Source organism: Juglans microcarpa x Juglans regia, chromosome 8D (assembly GCF_004785595.1).
Source record: "Juglans microcarpa x Juglans regia isolate MS1-56 chromosome 8D, Jm3101_v1.0, whole genome shotgun sequence".
Lineage (NCBI taxonomy): Eukaryota > Viridiplantae > Streptophyta > Magnoliopsida > Fagales > Juglandaceae > Juglans > Juglans microcarpa x Juglans regia.
The window spans coordinates 1,954,088-1,971,458 of NC_054608.1; the positions used below are offsets into that span (position 1 = coordinate 1,954,088).

Below are 17,371 nucleotides of genomic sequence, written 5' to 3' on the forward strand. Positions count from 1 at the left end.
TACTTTTGTGCATTTGCTGGTGTAGATGCGGTTTCTGTTTCAAAAGTTCTATGTAGTCACTTTTTCATAATCTTTGTGCACTCTACGATTGTGATTGGCTGCATTACTTTTTTTAATATAAAATAACTTGTTTTGACTAATCACATCAATAGAGTGTGCAAGGAGTACACAAAAGTGACTGTATGTAGCATAACTCGCCTATTTATAGTTGTTTTGCAGCTATATGCTGTTGTTATTAAGGGTTAGCAGCATTCTATCTGCTTTTGCAATGAATACACTTACCTAAACAAGAAAAAGTTTCTCATAAGAGATTAAGAACCAAGGTTACAACATCATTCTATTAAAACTTTTATACAAACTTAAAAGAAACAAAGTGGAAAAAGAATAAAGTTAAATAGCTTAAAAAGTTTTAGTCAAAAGGATGCTCCAATTGTGATAATGTCTTGATCAGAAACTCTCCTTGTGGGAGTGCCATTGGACACGACCTCATTCCATCACTCAGACGTGTGTAATGCACTCCAATATGACTTCCTCTTTGATTACTTGTCTTTGCTTGTCCATTTCACTTTTGCTATCCTCTTTGTTCTTCCCCCACAAGACGCTATAGAGGCCCCCCACCAGCAAAATAGCCCCACCAATACTGCAAATTAGAATTAAAACAATGGACTTTGGTAAATTTCTATGTGCTAATTAATAACCTTTTCTTTCATAAGACGATGTCATTGGCCCATATGCTAATAACTAAGACTGAATCATGGGATCTTTCGTTACAGTATCTAGCTAACAGTACGAACCTTCCACAATATAGGCTCTCTTTCCACAGAAATGCAGAGATGATTGCTGTAATAATGAGTGCCAATGGAGTGAACATTGACGTGAAAACTGGGCCTTTCTTCTCTATAGCCCAAACTTGAAGCCAATATGTAATTCCTGTAACGATTATTCCCTGCCATTTCCATTAAAACTGTTAGTGAATAAAAGTGAAATTTATTTGTATGTGCAAGGCTAATCTGAGTCTTTATTTGAAGAAAATTTTTTTACATCAATCACTATTTATTATCCTACACTCTATAAAAAATATCTACACACCATATGAAAAGACTATAAATATAAAATATGAGAGTGAATAATGACTGATGTATATTATTATTCTTATTTGAAAGTATTAAATAAGAAAGAAAAAAAAAATATTATAGTGTTTTACACTTTTTAACAGTAAATGCTATGAAGAGGTGTCCTAAAATAATTGGCTAATAAATATGTCGGCATAGCATTGGCCTGCTGTCAAATTGATGTGACAGATCAATATGTTCATCTCATGATGAGTAGATGATGAACCAAACAGCAGCGTGTCAGGCCAAAAGATATTGTCCTATCCTTGGGAGGGAAATGCAATCCCGCTTGGACCCAAAAGATCCCACTTATGGCACTATATTTTTAAAATGATGGGTTTTGGCTAAAAAGCTCATTCGATGGACTGACAAATCAGAGTTTCCGATTATATATCCATGTGATATGATTATTTGATCATGATGTATCTTCACTGCTAGGACATTGCATTAAGGGAAAAAAGAGAGAATAAAATTCATTGTCCAGACAGACCATGTTGGTTGAGAGAGCAGTGATGTTTTCCTTTCTTTTCTTTCTTTTTAATGATCATCATCTTCTGTATTTATGATGAATAATGCATTATCAGCTTTGTTCATGGGTTTGAATATGATTATGGCTGTGGAAATAAAGAAACATACACAGTATGCCACTGAGAGAAGATGGATATCCCATCCAATTTTCCATGCTGATGGATGCCTGTCCACTGCAATGGCTACAACTGTAGACTGCAAGCAGCTAAAGAAGCATTGTAGAGCAGTAAGCCGTAGTTTCGCTTGATACTGTTTAATAATGGGACCCTGAAACAGGAATAAAGATCAAAACCAAAATGGAACAAATAAACCTAAAAGCATAACAAGAAAACTATCATTGGTGTGAAAGGGAAACCTGCAAAACAAGCCACAAAGACCAAGTAGAGTTGGCTAAGAGCATGAAAAGAGAGCCTTTTATCCATTCTACTCCCGAGGAACCCAGAATCGATGAGTTTGAACTTGACTTTTCAGTTCCTGAATACCAGTACAACTTTATAGGAGGCCCCTTGACAAAAGCAAACACAAGCGCCCCACAAACACCTACAGCAGCGCCCAGCACCTTGGCCATTCCGTGCAAATGCTTTATGGTAATGCTTTCCATCCTGTTGCATAAGCAAAACCAATTTAAGTATTGGGATTGGTTAAAAGAAGAGCAGTACTAACTCTATTATTACCTCAATAAAGCAGCCATTATGAAAGTAATGGCAGGAATTAGGTTAGTGGTGGCCGCAGCAAATGTTGCAGAAGTGTAGTTGATAGCGACGTAGTAGAGGTTTAAACTGAGGGTAATCCTAGAAGTTGTTCAACAAGAAATCATGTTGTTTTCAGCTTCTTCATCTTTATGGTAATTTTCAGAAATCAAACATCAATATTAATAAGCTCAAGTACAGACCCACAAAGTGAAATGAAGAAGATTTTGCAGAGCAAGTTGTAAGATAAGGGAGCATCCTTCTTTCTGTACATCAATAGCACCAGTTGTTAAAAGACACGAGTTAATTAGATCTATAGGCAGGGGAGAAAATTAAGAGTGGAGGCAGAATATAAGGGCAAACCTTTCGAAGAAGAAAGCAAAAGGAGCCAAGGCAAGTGAGGCAAAAGCTTGTCTATAAACAACAAACACATAAGGGTTCATCCCCTTAGCAATTGCTGCCTTGGAGAACAGGGCCATGCCTGCATATGCAAACTGAATGAAAAGCATTGCAAGATAAGGCTTTTGGCCCTCCATAGCCACATCATAACAAAGGAAACTCTTCATGTTTTCTTGGGTACTGCATTTTCAATCGGGGAAACACTTCAATTTATAGTGAAGTGAAGCATGCAGAGCACTAACAGGATAATGCCTTTTGCATGAATGCTTTTCTCTGCCTACATGCATTATCTCTTAGGGCCGTATGATACGAAGATATTAAGATAGGGTGCGAAAATAGTTTCATCTGGCAATTTCAAATCAGTCAATCAGTAAAGATGCATGCTTGGTACTACCATGTATAGCTAAAAGTTAACACCATGGGACCCGCCCATAATACAAGAGTCGAGATATTTCCTCTTTTTGCATTAGCTTTAGAGGTTTGTATTCGCAATTTATCTCAACTTATTTCAACTCATCTTAACTCATCTCACTGCTATTCATTACTATTCATTAATTTTAACTCATAAATCTTACTACTATTTACAACCCATCTCATTACTATTCACAACCAATCTCAACTCATCTTCGAATCCAAATGACACGATTCAAAGCAAAACAAACAAATTGAAGTATTGAATTTCTAAGAAATTGACACCATAGTGGTCAATCATTTCTCTCTTTTGAAGATATGAAGAGTACTTCATGAGTCTTAATAGTTGACCCTTAATGATCAGTCAAGAATTATGTTTAGAAGGGCTATTTACATAGCCATAGCCCCTCCCCTTTGTGGATGAAAGACTTGTGTAAATAGTGTGTCAATACATTTATTTGTTGCTTTTTATTTCTGATATGTTTTTCTCTTATGTGAATAAGTGAATGATGGACAGGTGGCTAAATTTAGACCCTTGAACCTTAATGAAGAAGGGCTGGTTGATCATGTGAGAAGCCCGTGACTCATGAGCTGCATCATCAAGTGATTGAGCCGCAGGATTGCAACACGTGTTGGCATCTGCTCAATAATATATATTTGTAGTTGAGGGATACCGATGGTCATTCGATTCATTCATTCTTTTTGGTCTGAATTATTGAGAGATTGAGAGAGAGAGAGAGAGAGTCTGAGAGGAAGAAACTAGGGTTTCTACCTAGGGTTTCACCGAGAGAGAAAATTTATGCGATTTTCTGGTTTGTGAGAAAGGGTTTGTAAACTAGTTATTCTGAGGCTTCTCTGTGAAGGACATTAATCATCAATAAAGCTCTAAGGCCATTCCTGCCGTGGACGTAGACCATTAGAGTCGAACCACGTAAATCGGTTGCGTTCTTTCTTTACTTTCTTTATTTTCTGTTTTTATTATTATCACTGCATTATATTCTTGTTAATTTCTTGTTCTATCTTGCGATCTGATTTGGTAATTTAAATCGTTGGATTTGTAAGTCTGTTTTTGGTATCAAATTGGAGTTCTTGAGTTCTGTTTTGGTAAAGAGGGACTTGAGAAGTTGCATAACAACTTGCATCACAAACAAGTTCTCTCTCAAATGGTTCTCTCTAGTCCCTACATCTAGGCTGTGGAATTTGTGAATGATGCTCTGGTCTTACCACGTAGCACACTCCACTATCGCCGAGAGGATTACGGATGAACAACAACGACAATGGAGAATCTGTAAAACAACTGCACTAGATCTAAGATATTTCTGATGAGATAATATCGTTTCCGCTGTATATTCTAATCTAATATTTTTTTTTTATAACAAACATATAACTTCATTAATCAAAAGATGATTACAGACATAAATCAAACCACAAGGTTTGAGATAAAAAGTTCAGAATACAATCCCACCACATGTTGATACTCTCAACATTTCTCGCATACTGAGCAAGAGAATGTGCAGCCAATTGGCTTCCCTACAGACATGAGTTAAAAAACAATCCCCAAAACAAGATGAAAGCTATTTAATCTCAGAATAAAGGCCACCAAACATTGAGCTTGACATACTGTTTTGTTGAAGCGCCTCAATCACTAGTAGGCAGTCACTTTCCACTTGAAACTTGTGTATTCCCATTCCTGCACAGAATTGAAGGCCACGTAAAAGAGTTAACAACTCAATGTGCTCGGGTTCATCAACTGCCATTTTTTATGTGGTTGCAGCCAATAAAACTCTGCCCCTGCTATCCCGCAATATTGCACCAGTCCCTATTTTTCCAAGCTCTGAAAAACTGCTCCATCAATGTTCAACTTCAGAATTTCTGGTTGTGGGGCCTTCCACTTATACAATGCTTGCACTTGCAACCTGGTTTACTTAGGAACAACTTTAAGACTCTTAAGTATTGAAATTGCATGTTCAACTGCTTGGTAAGGAAAAATGAGAATCTGATCATGAAAAAAATTATTTCTTCGGTACCAAAACCTCCAAGCCAAAACAAAGAAAATAGACAAACTATCACATTGCTTAGTATTGCAAAACTTAAAAGCCATCTCAAAAACAGTAACATCATTGTCAATGGCTAGTACAGGTAGATAATCCTTCCATGTTTTCTGAAGCAGCTTGCAGCCCTCCAACGCATGAAAAGTTCATTCTTCTCCATCATTATACAAACTACATATCCCATCATTTGGAACATGCTTTAATAATAAATTTGCCTTTGTAGGCAATCCATTCTTACAAGCACGTCAAGCAAATATTTTGATCTTATTAGGAACTGACATCTTCTAAATATATTTCCAAACCACTCTTTGAACACTTGCAAAAGAAGACTCAGCTTCCTGGGAACCCTACTGATCCAGAATAAAGCGATAACAACTTCTAATACTGAATAAACCATTTCTTTCATAGCCTCAAACTCTCTTATCTACACTATTTCCAGCACATAGAGGTGATTTTAGAATGTCCGCCACAATACTTGGATTAAAGAGAGCTCTAAGTCTTTCCACATTCCAGGATCTAGACGTCTCACAAAAGAGAGAACTTACACAATCCAGCCTATTTCCCTCACTACCCACAATCCTTTCCTTCACTAGAGAATTATGACCCGGAATCCATCTATCAAGCCAAATGTTAATTGAAGTTCCATCCCCTATCCTCCATCTACACCCATGTACTACCTATTTTTTTTTTACTCCCAAATCTCTCTCCAAGTAAAAGAGGGAGACCTACCTAACCCAGTTTCCACAAAATTTGAGCTTGAAAAATACTTCACTTTAAGCAACCTATGAAGTAAAGAAGACTCATTTTGAATTAATCTCCACCCTTGTTTAGCTAGCATAGCCAAATTAAAGACTCTCAACTTCTTAAAATCCAATCCTCCCCACGACTTTCTAACACACATTTTGTTCCAACTTAACCAATGTATTTTCCTATCATTTTCTTTTTGCCCCCATCAAAACTGAGCCATCATACCTTATTAATCATCACACAAGTTTGAGGGGAGAAGAAAACAACTCATGGAATAGGAAGGTATAGAAAGGGCAATAGCCTTAAGCAAAACTTCCTTGCCCCTTGTGATAGCAACTTTTCCTTCCAAGTTTGCAACTTTTGCCATACTGTTTGTTTAATAGAGTGAAACACATGAGCTCTAGATCTACTTACGATTGGTGGTAGGCCAAGGTATTTCTCATTCTGTATATCAGAATTTCTCCACAAATTTTTTATCTCCTCTCGGGTCCCACTAGACACATTACCACTAAAAACCATGGTTGTTTTTTCACGGTTAATACGTTGACCCGAAACAACTTCATACTTTTCCAAGAGTGCTTGAACCCTCATATTTTCCTCTAGCTTGGCCTTACAAAAAACCAAGCTATCATCTGCAAAAAGCAGATGAGTAATATTCGGAGCCCCCTCTACAGATTTTTATTCCTGAAATATGCTTTCTCTAGCCAGCTTCCTTCAATAAAGTTGTAAGCCCTTTAGTACACAAAAGAAATAGATAAGGAGACAATGAGTTTCCTTGTCTAAGTCCTTTAGATGGCAAAATATGACCTTTAGGCTCACCATTAATAAGCACCAAAAAAGACACGAAACTAACACATAGCATGACCATCTTAACAAACCCCTGATTGAACCTCATCACCTCCATGATAGATTTCAAGAACCTCCACTCCACCCTATTATACGCTTTACTCATATCCAATTTCAAAGACATAAACCCATTCTTTCCTTTTTTCTTAAGCCTCAAATAATGAATTAACTCATAGGCTATAAGAACATTATCAGTAATTAACCGCCCCGACACAAATGCACATTGATTCTCCCTAATAATACCAGATAAAACCAGTTTTAGCCTATTTGCAATAACTTTAGCAATTAACTTATAGGCCACGTTACACAAACTTATCGGTCTATAATCAACAACTCTAAGAGGGGACTTCTTTTTTGGGATCAAAGTAATAAAAGTCTGGTTCAAAGAATACGGAAAAGAACCTAAATTAAGAGCATGCAACACAGTTGTAGTGACAACACTTCCTACCACATGCCAATATTTTTAGAAAAATATTGGAGACATCCCATCCAGGCTTGAAGCTTTGGATAGATTCATTTGCTGCAGGGTTTCCTTAACCTCCTCTTCAGTATACACTCTGCTTAAAACTTCATTCATGTGTGGAGTGACTATACCCCTTAGAACATTCATAAACTCTAGAGACTCACTCGGATTTGCAGAAGTGAATAAGTCTCTAAAGTAATCGAGAATCACCTTATCCTTACTAGACCTCTCATGCCACTGCCCACCCTCATCCTGAATCCTCACCAAATTGTTCTTCTTCCTCTTTTGCGATACTTTCATGTGAAAATATTGAGAGTTTTGATCTTCTTCTTTTAACCATAATGTCTTTGACCGCTATCACCACATTACCTCATCCCTCTCCAACTAGATCTGTACCTCCTTTCAAGCCAAAGTCACCGCTGAAATATCAACTCCATGATCATCCTCATATAAGTTTTTCAACTTCAATTTTGCCTTCTGAAGATTCTTCTGGACATGACCAAAACTGTTCTTATTCCATGCTTGCAATTTTGCCCCACTTTCCCGAATCATACCCAGGACATCCTCCATACTCGGCTGGTCACTACCCCTCTTCCATTGATCTTTTACAATATCTTCACAATCCTTATTTCCCACCCACATTTCCTCAAATTGAAAAGGTTTTTTTGTTTTAGGACTTCAGTAACACCCTCCAACTTAATCCAAATGGGTAAATGATCCGAGTATGCCACAACCCCATGACAAACTTTTGCATTTGGATAAGAGTTCCACCAAACTGAATTAGCGAGAAACCTATCCAGCCTTTCATTAACACAGTGATGTCCTTCTCTTCTATTGGACCAGGTGAATTTATACCCAAGAAACCCCATATCCCACAGCCCACACTCCTCAATAACATCCCGAAAGGCAACAAGTTGTCTCTCGGGTCTAGGATGATCCTCCTGTTTTTCGTGATGAAATATGATTTCATTCAAATCCCCCATAACTAACCAAGCCTCCCCTTTCGACCTACATAAACTCTTAAGAAGATCCTAGATCCTATAAAGCAAATGTGTCTCAGGGAAACCATAAACTGCCGTTAGAAACCATTTTCCACATACCACCATAGCATCAATCATAACAGCATCAATATGGTATGAGGAGTAATTAATAATCAATAAGTCAACATCCCTTCCCCAAAATAATGCAATACCCCATTTTACCACAAACACTAACAACTAAGCAATCAGGAAAACCAAGCTTGAACTTACATTTTTCAACCTCATGAACACTAAGTCTTGTCTCTTGAAGAAACAACACATCGGGCACTTTCCTCTTGACTAAATCACAAATGTTACGAATGCCCTGTGGGTTCCCAAGCCAATGGGCATTCCAGGACAAGGTTTTGCAGTGCTGCTCAACAGCCACCGTTGATAACAAGGGTATTTTTACCAGCGTCGCATCATCATTAAATGATTCATCTTCCGTAACACAGTACGCTGACTCGAGCTTCTTCCTCACATTCATTATCGTAGCCCTTTTGCCCTTCCACTGCTTTCTCTTTTTTGCACCATCAGAGGAATCGTCTTCGCATAATTTGGGATAAGGTTTTGACGTTTCATTATGAAACGACAACACTCTGCGCCATTTACGACCACTTGAGGTATCGGGCTTCAAAGACAGGCCCTGGTCCATTGTTGGCTTGGAAACAGATTTCTCCTGGAGCCCACTAAGCCCATCAACTAAGCCATCAACCTCCTTACTACGAGGGCCCGAATCGTTCACCATCTCTCCATTAACTTCCCCAACGACAGTTTCATGTAACGTACCCTCATCACTCCCATGCAAAGCATTCATGGGCAATGGTTGCCCCTGAAGATCATCCTTTTTCCCCGCCTCAACCGACTCCATAGACTCTGTTACCGTTATGGTTGCCCCTTGCCCGATGCCACCACCACTGGCACTGTGCAAACAGCCTGCTATAGGCATGGCAGCCTCACCCCCTACCAGCTGAACATCACCATCCTCCAGATTGGAAGAGGCTGCACTCTTATCAGTCTTATGGAGAAAGATCTTAACAGAGGCAGGTGGACGAATCCGCCCGTGATTCTTCCTGTCACCAAAGCTCTCAGCCCGAAGCCAGGTTCCATAAGGTTGGACAACCATAGTCATCCCTGAAGCGCAAGCGCAATCTTTATCAATATGACCCATCCAACCGCACTAGTAGCAAAAGTTGGGATGCCGCTCGTAGGAGAACCGAATCCAAACTGAGACACCACCACCTAGGGATAGCTTGAAACCGCATAACAAAGGCTTAGTAACTTTGAGCTTTACGCGCACCCTCATATACTCCCCCATTCCACCTCCACCTCCCCCTTCTCCATATCCACCTCTTCAACAGAACCTAACTTTTCCCCAAGTTTCTTACCAACATATGCATTCCTTGCCATAAGAGGTAAATCATGGAGTCTAACCCATAACTTAGCCATTTCCAATTTGATCTGTTGCACTTGAAGCCGACCATCCACTTCCTCTAACAAGACTAGCTGCTTGTAAAAAGTCCATGTCCCCTCCATTCAAAACCCTCTCTTTATCTCGATTATCTTCGAATTCAATAAGAAACAGGAAATTTGATAGATCTTGAAAGTGCACACCCATTACAGTCCGCCAAACCTTCTACATCGTGCCTTTAAAAGCTTCCTTGTTAAAATATTTCTCTGTGAAAAGCTTCATAAACAATCACTTCCCTCCATAAGGTAACACTGGGTCCAAGTTTTCCGTTTCCACAACCACATCTTCACTTTCCTTCTTCGTTAGTGACAACTTCATAAATAAAATAATTAAAAAAAAACACCTAACAGAGCTGATAGTGGTATGTGTATTTTCTATTGTACACTTTGACACCTTCCGCAGAGATCACTGGAGGGATCCATTTTAATCGAATAATGCATTTAAGTTTTGATAATTTGATTATGCAATGTGTTGAACTCGGACTTGCTCTGCCATATAGTGTAAAAATGTGATAATTTGGGATGCAAAGTGTAATTACTCTTGATTGTTTTTTCGCCTTTTTCCTTTTTAGTATGGATATCTCAAAATCTGCTTAGTTGTTGGAGAACAAGATCCGTTGCACATATGACTATGTCACAACTCACAAGCATTAAAAAAACAAGTCATTTTGGGGGAGCAGAATTACCAATATAATTATATATATGGAAGAACCAAAATGGTCCCATTTTGATGTTTTATGTAAATGGCTCCTGAGAAATCAACATCATATTTACACCCTCACGGCAAGTTATCTGAGAAAAAGGATAAGAAGCATTTTGAGTATCGAACTGATGTCTATGTAATAACTACTAGGTTTTTGTGGAGGTTTCAAACTGCCGTAACAAGTGATTTTACCGGAACCCGCGTCCTGCAACAAGAGATGGGGCGTCGCTACAAGTGACATTAACAATATTTAACAAAACGGTGAAAGTTATAAGATCTTTACATATAGATAAGTGAAATCTTGAGTTCAGATGGTTATGGATACATATAGATAAGTCATGGACTGACACATCAGTCTATGCCTGTAGCATGACTCGAGTTGCAGTATAGCTACCATAAATACAGATGATTAGGGCAACCAACGCTCTGCTTTGCACGATGCTCTTTGGGCTGGCTCGATTAATCCCACTACTTTCCATCATGACCAATCATTTTTAGTATCTGTTTTCAATGACTCTTAGCATTACCCTGTTAGGCTTCCAAATCTTTGCACCATTGCTCTTAAATATAGTGTAACTGATACTTGTTTTGTCTGCATTATTCTGTTTCATTGTGTTATATGCATGTATAGATGAATATGGTGCATCATGCATGGCAATGTGAAAGACTAGCTGTCATGGGACTGTCGATTTTCTTTCTAGAAATCCTTGACACTGGATAAGCTTGGCAAAAATTTCTGCTATATTATCATGATAAATGAGCAGATTTACTGAATAAATCTTGCCATTACTATTGCAGCATTGTGCATTATAAGTCAAAGAGGGAATCATCAATAATAATGAGGAATGCTTGCTGCAATATGGCCAAGTATTTTGATTTGTAGCATATCCTTTTCCTTTGTAAGTGAACATGTGCTCTTAGTCCCGCACGTTTTTGGGATATATTCAGTCAATAGACTACTTAGTGGAGTTGCATTCATCATGCCCTACCATGGAAAGCCATTAGTGACATGCATAGTCTAGTTAATGTCATGTTCAATACTGCACATGGTAGATTGGTCTACTTGTTTTGTTGCCACTTAATTGCTATGCAATTATCCACTCTATGCAGTGTCCCCCTTACATCACATGGCAAAAAGTTGTTTACTTCATTTTTTTTTTTAATTTTTGCCTTTTTTCACAAGATGATTTAGATGTCTTGTTTCATCTTCTCTTATTTATTTCTTTGTTTTGATTCCATTAATTGACAAGATTTTATTTGAAATATGGCTCTATAATTGGTGTGTAGTCTAGTACTGGTACTCCATATATATAATACAAACTCATTGGTATAGTTGCTAGTAAATGAGTGGAAGGTGAGGTAAGAGGTGTGTGTTTGTTCCATTTCCACTCAACAACTTAATTCTCTGAACTTTTCAGGTATATATGAACTTGTGGGATTTAGATCAGAGAAATTTAGACCTATAAAGAAAGATAATAACTTTACAAAGTTGCATAGTTTAATGGGAATGCCAATATGTGCAAATAAATATGATACATTACATCAAGTCATATCTCTTCCTTTGTCCTTGCAAAAAACTAGTTATGAAAGCCTACATATTTTTTTGTATTCTTATCAAGTTTACTTTTTAAATATCATTTAGTAGTTTTCTTTTCCACAATGTCTTCTGAATGTAACTGCACTAATACTCAAACAATGTGCTCTGACAATGTCATCAATCAACACGGGTGTTGTCCTGCAATAGAGTGCCCAATATCCTTTAGTCAACGTAGGCACCAAGTAAGCCCTACCATATCTTAAAAGGTGTTTTTTTGGGTTGTCTGAGATTGTATGGACATGTAAACAAGAAAAGATTCAGATTTGCTTTCAACTTTCTATATGGATGTGCAATATTGTTATACTCAGCATATCCTTGTTAGTTTTCTTGATTTATATTGTTCTGTTCATGCAGCTTATTGTTGGGATTGTCTCACATCGGTTGTAGAAATGACTGGTGGTCAGTTTATAAGTGTAAGAGAAAACTTCACCTCTTGAACTAGCTTTTGAAGTTGAGAGAGGTCCAAGACTACACAATGCTGGTATCAGAGTCCACGTATACTAACAATCTCAGGACCAACAGTTTGCGGGAGAAACTAGTTGTCGTTGCCCCGACCCAGGGCCCGATGTGTGAGAGGGAGATTGTTGGATTGTCCTACATCGGTTGTGGAAATGGCTGATGGTCAGTTTATAAGTATGAGGGAAAGCCTTACCTCTTGAGCTAGCTTTTGAGATTGAGAGAGGCCTAAGATTACGCAACACTTACATCACATCTAATTAAATTAAACTCTTCCAATCATATTAAGGTGAGATGGATAATGATTAATATGATATTAAAAGAGAAGTCTTGAGTTAGAATTTTGACTTAATTGTACCATTATATAAGCTTCAAAATACCAACAGATCGAAAAACGGTTGATAAACGAGCTATATAAATTGACTAGTTGTGATGATTTTTTCTACTAGAGATCAAACCAGATAATGCCCATGATTTTCCACTGCATCCCAACCAAATTTATGAATTAATACACCCTCGATGAAGACAAATCCAAACCTCATGCCTGAAAAGGAAAAACAGTTGTATATTGCGCTTTGATATATTCCTGCAGCAGTTCATAAAGAACAGTATGATGTATGAAAAGAATTTAAATATTGGCTTCTAGCTTCTTCTTTTTCCTTTTTTTTTGGTGATAGAGATCTCCTTCCACACAAATGAGCATGTGTTGAATATGTTAGTGCAGTACTACTACTGTAGTTTAATAGCAAGTACTACAGCACCTCATCACTCCCAAGAGAGTGTTTTGTAAACCCTACCACTAGCATACTGTCGATAATTGACTGTCAACATCATGAGATCGTAGGCCAAGGGTATTATCTAATTACACTGATTAATCTCCCAGCAATACTGGGCATTATCATCATGATCAGTTTAGGGAGCTTGAGGTAAGAAAGAATATTATATATTATTATCTAGAGAGGATGCTAGCTTGACCCTCGTGAGACTCTTGGTCGAATGAACATGCTAATTATTGTCAGCAATCTGCAGTCAGCATGCAGCCTCTTATTATGATCATCAAAGAATGATACTGAACATGAGCGATCAAATTCGGAAAAGCCAAGCCATGAATTAAGGAGGAGGAGCCACACCAGGACTGATCTATGAGATCAAGGACTCTGACCTAACCCCTTTGTTTCGCTATAAATTAACTGCATGCAGCCTAGTAGTTTGCTGGCCTTTTCAAGCTTTAAAAGGTTGATACCGGCCTTGATCTACCACATCCACCTACAAATTATCATGTTCATGATGATGCCGACCTTTATTTTATTTTTTGTTTGTTTTAAATCTAATAAAAAGGACTGACTAGATGAATTAATACTACTTATACCATGGCTAAAGGTTCTTATATACATGTCTCTCAAACTATATGCAAAAATGACAGACGGACTTGTTAGTTCCATATTTCATTTCCTTTAACTCTACAGGTCCTTTGTCCTAATTGACGCTCAGTACTCATCATCAAAATGGGCTTTTTGCAGTGCTTGTTCTAGCCCACTGTGCCCATTCAGATCAGTAACCCATTAGGAAAACTCGTGTCTCATCATGAGCAACTCTATGCACTTCGATCCTTCACACGATGGTGTTTGTCACTTTTAGATTGTGTTTGGATGTTGAATTGAATTGAGTTAACTTAAGTTAGGATGATAAAATATTATTAAAATATTATTTTTTAATATTATTATTATTTTGAGATTTAAAAAAGTTGAATTATTTATTATATTTGGTGTTAGAATTTGAAAAAATTACAATGATGAGTTGATAGATTTAATAACCAAACGTATCCTAATAATGAAATAATTTATATAGTGTTCCAACTGTACGTCAAGGATTATTTTTGAGAAAATTCTATGAGCCACACTTTTATATATCATATTTTCATCGCATTATGATGAGGTAATATTGTCTATCAACTTTTAAATTTTTACTTTATGAAAGTAAAAAAAATTTCAAAAATGATAAAAAGTGTCACAGTTTATACAGTAAACTGAGAGTGTGGTTGCATGTAACATTATTACAAAACATAGTGATCAAGATCTTGGCCTTCTCTCTAAACTTTTATATATGCAAGCTAGTCATGTAGCTTTAAATGGTAGGCAGCCGGTATTATGGTAGAATCAAACAGCCTCGCATGCAGTTGCGGCCACGTTCACACATATATATATATATATTATATATGGATGGATATATAAGTAAACCATTTATAAATTTGAGAAATGATATATACAAATTCTAAATGTATAAGTTCCGTACAAGTCTTTTATAAAAAAGTGGACATCAATACTATAGAAAAGTATGAAAAACTTATTTTTTCTTGATGTGATGTCCTATATTTTTACAAAAGACTTGTACATTTAGAACTTATACTTATCATTACTCTTATAATTTTTTTGTGTAAAATGGCAACCTTAGTAGTTTTTTTTTTTTTTTGTGAGCAGTGGTATTTGAAGGCATGTACAATACCACATGCACATGATGACCATTCACATGAAATAATTTGATTCATAAGATTTAAATTTAAAAATTTATTTTTTAAATCAAATTATGTCACGCATGTAGATGGTCATGTGTAGTACTGTACGTAAAGGCACTCAAGTATATAGAATTATTCTTAGTTTTAAATTACATATAATAATTACTGATATAAGAAATTTATATATGTACGTATACCCTAAAAATTTGTTAGATTTTAGATAAAATTTCTTTATAATTACCATTCATGTGAGGAGTATTAATGGTGATCAACAAAATGGTGGCATACTTTTTCGTACACATGGATGTATATCATGTGTGTGTAAGCTAATATATCATTCAACTAAAAAAATAATAAAGAGAGAGAGACTAGAGAACAACTTTAAAATCATAAATCGATCATGAATATTTAAGCTAATAAGTAGTCTTTTAACGAATGATATACGAATCGATCATGAATATTTAGGTCCTATTTAGATATAGAAACACTCTCAATCTATTTAATCTCATTTTATCATTACAAATTTTCTAAATTCTCATACAAAATATAATAAATAATTCAACTTTTTCAAATTTCAGAATAATAATAATATTAAAAAATAATATTCAAACAATATTTTATTTAACTCATCTAAAATCATCTCATTTCACCATCCAAACCAACCCATTTTCATAATATATTATCCAATTGATTGGTTGGGTCCAACTCATTTCATTATTATACGTACGTGCATTGCCCCCTCCATTAGTTTTCCTAGCTACGTACTCCATAATTGAGTCAATGAAAATGCACAAATACTTCTGATAATTATCTTCCTTTAACTAAATACTTGGATAAAGATTAATATATATATATATATATATATATATATATATATATATATAGTTGTCTTCTGAATTGGAACTTTGAAAGTTTCTAACCCCATAAAATATTTCTGGTGTCCACAAAGTCCACCACAGTACTCAAGCACGTGGTGGGTGCAATTAATTAATTATGGGTGTTTTTAGATTATTAAATTTTTACACAAAAATATATTTATAAGTTTGTTTATTGATACATCAAATATATGTATGATGTTCGAGCATGCTAACTTAAATGTGCGGATTATATATATATAATAAATGACATTTTAATTTACACATCAATTTTTAAATAATAGAACTCAAATTCAAATAGATGATCTCTAGAGATCATGTTCGTCCAAAAGGAGTAAAACAAAGAGTACTTTGCCACTTCCTCGATCCAAATTTAGGTATGGAATTTCTTTTTTTTCAAACTGATCGATCCTGATCTGGCTTTTGGAATTATGATCTGAAACTTGTGTTCACATCTCTAAATTGACACCAAAATGATAAGAAAAGTTGGGGTTTGAACAGTCAAAGCTCAGCAGCATGCAAGCTATTAATTTCAGCAAGGCAAGTAATTAAAGCATTAATACTATTCCTCGATCTGATATCATGCAAGCACCGGCCAGCCACGAATAATATGAAAACTAAGAAGGAAATTTGAACATTCTACATCATGAACAAGGCAACAATTCACATGCTACACGCGGCCTTAATTAATTACATGGTCCCTGCAGAATCATGATGTGAATTAATTAGAAAAATCATGACAAGTTATATCATCTTTATCTACCACCAAAATCTCAATCCCCATGCCATTAATTTGGGTATACGTAGGCCGTCATCACAAACCTATAAGAATTATTGGTCGCCGTTTACTTCCCCTTCATTAATGGCTGGCTCGGCCAAGTAAGCTAGCCTAGCTAGCTAGGTAATAACTTGCATGTTCGATCTTCATCTAACTGGTTTCATTCAGCCATAACGTATTGTCCATGTATAATTGCTTGCTACCACTCTAAAAATTGGCAGTCTTTGTGCAAGCTGAGGTAGTTTAGAAAGTACACCAACTCTCAACTGCGGTGAAACCCAAAAAGCAAAGCTGACCTACAAAGGGACCAACTAATTAATTATTATCCCCATAGTCGCTATCTGCAGCTGTTGCCACTGCTACATGATCTTACATTTTTCAGGTACTGTAAATATAACACATATTATATATATATATATATATATTATATAAATTGATTATCCATCAACTATTATTTATTTTCATATTTTATATTTATAATTTTTTTATAAAATATGACCGGAATATTTTCATAGAATATATAAATGTTTTTTATAAGGTATAAAGTATAATCAGATCACGAATAATGACGGATGACAAAAATATATATATATATATATATATATATATTTGTATGTAAACTTCCTTTTAGGCACCGTTTTTTTCACTCGTGGTGATTTATAAAAGAGAACCCCTGCAAGTGAGCATTATATATATTATTTTCCCCACCAAACAA

General features: G+C 36.2%; 1 protein-coding gene across 1 annotated transcript; it reads right to left on the reverse strand.

The window, feature by feature from the left end:
• Positions 1-278: 278 nt before the first annotated feature.
• LOC121242043 (WAT1-related protein At1g43650) lies at positions 279-3,009 on the reverse strand. Its single transcript, XM_041139932.1, has 7 exons — positions 2,693-3,009; positions 2,533-2,595; positions 2,315-2,431; positions 1,996-2,242; positions 1,749-1,907; positions 795-946; positions 279-640 (listed from the first exon to the last, which is right to left on the reverse strand). The coding sequence occupies exons 1-7, from the start codon at positions 2,893-2,895 to the stop codon at positions 499-501; spliced, it is 1,083 nt and encodes a 360-aa protein (XP_040995866.1). The 5' UTR covers positions 2,896-3,009; the 3' UTR covers positions 279-498.
• Positions 3,010-17,371: the final 14,362 nt, after the last annotated feature.

Bases quoted from the DNA above. Each gene is read 5' to 3' on its own strand.
- LOC121242043 (XM_041139932.1), bottom strand. From the start codon at position 2,895: ATGAAGAGTTTCCTTTGTTATGATGTGGCTATGGAGGGCCAAAAGCCT. The intron at 2,596-2,692 runs GTTTGCCCTTAT...ATTGATGTACAG, and splicing joins TTTGCTTTCTTCTTCGAAAG to AAAGAAGGATGCTCCCTTAT. The intron at 641-794 runs GTTCGTACTGTT...TCTAATTTGCAG, and splicing joins GAGAGCCTATATTGTGGAAG to TATTGGTGGGGCTATTTTGC.